At 50.8% G+C, this 4,783-nt stretch overlaps 1 protein-coding gene across 1 annotated transcript; it reads right to left on the minus strand.

The window, feature by feature from the left end:
* Positions 1-229: 229 nt before the first annotated feature.
* Positions 230-4,240, minus strand: LOC100902110 (uncharacterized). The gene has a single exon (XM_003739827.1). It carries the CDS (start codon positions 4,238-4,240, stop codon positions 230-232), a length of 4,011 nt encoding a protein of 1,336 aa, XP_003739875.1.
* Between the last annotated feature and the right edge of the window lie 543 nt (positions 4,241-4,783).

The raw sequence follows: 4,783 nt of genomic DNA on the forward strand, positions 1-4,783 counted from the left end.
TCGCGGACCTCAGATTGTCGTGTTCCTAAGACGCTTATTGAAGAGACTGTCGATAAAATACGGAGTCATCGATGACGAAGTCGTCGCTCTAATTCATAGGATCAGTCGTAGGATGAGTTCAGGGAGCTTTCGGCTGCTACAGGGTCTTTCTGCCTGTAATTCGGACATGAGACCGCGGGGTTGATGCCCGGGAATTTCGAGTTCGGATACGCTGAGCAGCATCGCGCGTTCAGTTTAACACTTCTCCGTATACGATGTTGGTCATTTGAGCATTTGGGGCAGATATAGAAATTCCGGCCCGACTTCTCGCTCGAGATAAGGCGACATAGAGTTGGCCGTGCGAAAAAATCGGTTCTTCAAGCTCAATACCAACGCGAGAGAAGGTTTGCCCCTGTGATCGATTTATAGTCATGGCGAAGCTGAGCCGAACCGGGAATTGCCTGCGTCGGAGACGGAATGGTAACGAAACGTGGGTATAATAACAATCTATCCGCGGAATCAAAACTGGAAGACCTTTCCGGCACCCCGTAGCAAAGCTACATACGATGACTCGGGTCAATATCGATGTGACAATGAGTCGGGTGCCATTGCAAAGTCCATTCTGGACATCTATATTTCGTAATAGCATTACTATGCAGCCAGTCTTCAGATGTAATTCGTGCGGCGGAAGAGTCGCCGGCAACATTCTGTTCAGGAATTCCGTCGGAAAGTTGTACGCATCGCTCGGATCCTCAACAATAGCTTCATCTTGACTCCGGAATGTGGTCTCCGAGCCGGGCATTCTGTCGAGGACGTAATCGTTGATTTTATGGACCTCAGCATTTTTCGGTGTCAATATCGTTATCTCGGTGAGATCGAGATTTCCAGCATCACAGAAAGCATCTCCATAAATCAAATCTGCGAGATTCCCTTCGGATCGCATATCTTCCGGGACGTCCATGATGCCGTGGATTTCTCCATTCCCCACCTTGAGTAGCCACTCCCGGAAAACTGTGTCAGTGTCATTCAATCTCAAGTTCTGTGTCAGACGGGGCTGATGGAAATGTTTCCACAGATCGGAATATTTCAGGCATGAATGCACGATCTCGCCTCGCGATCCTTTTTCAACCACCGGCAAGACCTGTCGGAAATCTCCCCCGAGCACCATGATTTTTCCTCCGAATGGTTCGCTGTTCTGCATGATGTCTTGCAGCAGCAAGTTGATCGTTTCCAGGGCGGTCTTCGGAGCCATCGGAGCTTCGTCCCATATTATGATATGGGTTTGACGCAGGTTTTGTGCTTCCTTCGACTGGCGTTTGATGCTTGATGAGCGACTGTTGTCTGCAACGATTAATCGGAAGGCGGATGTCACAGTACGACCGTTAGGCAACAAAGTCGCAGCTATTCCGGTCCACGCAACATTAAGAACAGCGAGGTTTCTCGACAGCGCGAGATGATAGATAGTGTTGTAGACAAATGTTTTTCCGCTCCCACCTGGGCCGTCGATGAAAAAACATTGGCCTTGTAGGTCATCTGTTTCTCCTAGGATGGTGTCGACAACGATTTTCTGCTCCTGATTCAATAGACGGTACTTGTCTTCCCCTCGAATTCGATGGTCTTCCACATCGACAGCAACATCGGTTGCTGGCAATATTGGGATTCCGAGCGGCAGAATTGCAGTCACATCTCGACCGAGATCCTCGAGGCGCTGCGTGATGTCCTGGAAAGCTCTGGACTCGGCTGTTGCGCTTGACATCCCGGAGTTCATAAAATCTTCAATGAGGTCTTCTTTGAATTCTGTCCACAGTTGAACTGTGTAGGGTGGGAGCAAATCCGCGAAGGTCAACAATGCGACGAAAAATCCGCGCAATTGAGCGGGCATTCTCAGAGTAGCCGCCTCTTGCATGGAGGTCCGGAAGCACGAATCGTCCCTCAAGTACTCTCTCGCCCTGGCCGCTTCAATAAAGGATGAATGTTCACGACCATCCACAGTGCGAACATCTTCGAAGGACGTATAGCCCGTTCCATAGAGAAGAAGGAGTCGTAACGCGAAGCGTTCCTGATCATGGGGGCTGACGAAATACATACGGCCCAAAGTTCTGGTGGTTTCGCGTTGCCGTTCTTGCCAACGTTCATGTTTGAAAATGAATTTCTCCGGCATCTCATGATAGCGTAGCTTTCGGCTGTCTATGAGATCTTCTGGAAAAGACCCGATCTCGCTCTCCAAATCCTGACAGCGTCGATTTTTATCGAAGAATGCCGTCAAGGTAGAGAATCGGCTCCTCGCTGCTGCCAGAGATGACTCTTCGGACCCCGCTTCGAAACGCACAGTTTCGAAACCGGGCAGATGGACTTGCAACCTCACGACGACGTCACTGCGGTCGGTCATTCCGAAGCCGAAGATACGGTGAGCTGCCTCTGGAGCGCAAACGTAACGCGCGTCCCAATAATCATTGATCTCGTCGTGTTCTTCATCAGTCGGGACTCTTTCCTGATGCAACCGAAGTCTAGCGCGATCCGGACCTTTATAAAGGTATTTGAAGAGATACTTGATCGCGTGGAGGAGGGCACACACTTCAACATTGATATGAGCTTCGAACGTCAGTGTCAAATACGGACAGTAAGGAACGACGGAGCGATTGTCCAGTTCACAACCCTGACGTACAATTGATCGACCGTCCGCACGGCGACGATACTCAGGATAGCCTTCTGTCGAGAGTGACGTGTCGTTTCGAAAAGATTTCGGGAAACGTTTTGAGCATTTTCGATCGACCATACATGGTGCGTTCGGGTTTTGCTTCCCACATGGTCCGTGAATCATACACTTGGATATTATTCCGTATAGCACGCCATCTGCGACTGGATCTGGGAGCTCAGCAGAAATCAAGCCATCGACGTCGGCCGGAGTTCTCAACTTGGAATCGGCCTTGAGTGTGAGCAACATGTGCATGTGAGGCAAACCACGCTTCTGGAACTCGATAACGTAGATGTATGCCGAAACCTCCCCTAGCACTTGTTTTTTTAGAACTTCCTGGCAAAACTTTTTGACCTTGAGCTGGAACACTCGCGCAACTAAATCAGGTCTGTCCGAAGCTGTTTGACCTTGCGAGAGGTTTTCGACGATCTCCGGCCAAGCAGGATTGCAAGTGAATGTCACAAACAAATCCGGCTTGCCGTATTTCGATACCATGCTCATAGCATCCTGATACTGGGCGACCATGTATCGGGGCCCTCCAGTGAAGGATGCGGCTAAGATTATCCTTCGACCGGGCGGTCCATCAAGGTCGGAATCGCTGTTCATGAAATCTTGGAGGCCGCGAACGGTGTCAAGTCTTAGCTGCCGCTGATTGAGGCGAATGAAATTCAGACGATTCATTTCTATCTTAATCCAACAATCGACGATGAATTGCTGCAGTAGCTTGCCAGCGTGATGCAACGGATTAAAGACATCATTCCTACTAAAGAGCAGATAGGAGTAATAATCCTTTTGGGTCATTCTCGATCTCGACCTCGATGCAGATCCTTCATCAAGGTGTGAATTGTCCCGTGTCATGCCTGGATGCCATCCGCTTTCCCCGGTGGGGAACAACAATGGGTACGCCAGAGGGTCGCAACGCTCATCCAAATGAGGAATGCTGCGGAGATTGCCGGTTTTTTCGTAAACAACCAAATTGCGTTCACCTGGGATATTTCCTTCATCCCCGACGTAGACCACGGCGACTTCATTGGCAGAAGCGACATTGTAGCGTCGATGATCGTCGTGAGCTCTCTGTTCGAATACCATCCTGACCGGTCTCGTCAGACGACCCTCAAGTTGGGCTCGATGCATTTCGTCCTGAGAAACATCTGCCATTAACCTGACTGCTTGCACGTATGGATTGGTATTCGTCAGGAGATTGTGCAGTAAGGAGAAAATGTTCTCCCGGCAGCTAGTGTTGACCGGACGTCCTGCGAGTTCCTGGGCTGCGAGCTCGGTATCCATGATGAGTACCTGAGCGCATAGCGGAGGCTCGCCCTCGAGGGGGTAGAGACCCCCGAAGGTGTGATACACCTGCCCATGTACGCGAAAGCAATAAGGTCCGAACCCTCGAGGCGTCTCGAGTTTGGCAGTCATTGATGCCATTGCCAGAGCATTGTTGTAATTTCTTATGTGTTGTCGGAAATGCCTGGAATCTTCGTCTTGATCGAGATACAGAGAACGTAGCTCCGCGGGGAAATTTTGGAAGCGTGTCAATTTGACCTTATTCGATGCACAGCACATGGTGTAAGCAGTTCTTCCGGGTGTCGTTTTCTCGCCGGCGAAGTGTGCTGCTCCGCATGCACTACAGAAGTCGTCCATCCTCCCCAGACTGTGCGCAACAGAGGGCCGATTCTGCGTCCCCCGAGCTATGCCGACGGTTCCTAGAATTGGTCGACCACCACCCGCAGCTCGTGAGCGTCTCCGATACGCTGCATCGATAGCTCGGATGGCGACGGTCTCTGCTGGAGTTCGTCGAGCTCGCCGAGCTCCATGTTGCACCGCATTGTGGAGGCGTTCAGTGTCCGCCTCTAATGCTGTCTGATTTCTTCGTCGTGCTCGCTGAGCTTGCGCATTACGTTCTTGGCTAACCCGCATTGTTGGTCCAGAGCGAAGGTTCATCCCAGAAGTTGGTCGAGTACTTTGATTGAGCCGTCGACGCCGTGAATTGAAACAACGCCTCCGGCTAATCTTGGGCATGGCGAATTCAATGAGGAGACCTCTGATCCTCGTGAAGAAACTCCACAGATCACAAAGAAACACTGCTTAGGTCTCTCGTACTTGTCG

This window comes from Galendromus occidentalis, unplaced genomic scaffold, assembly GCF_000255335.2.
Source record: "Galendromus occidentalis unplaced genomic scaffold, Mocc_1.1 scf7180000076592, whole genome shotgun sequence".
In the NCBI taxonomy this organism is placed as follows: domain Eukaryota; kingdom Metazoa; phylum Arthropoda; class Arachnida; order Mesostigmata; family Phytoseiidae; genus Galendromus; species Galendromus occidentalis.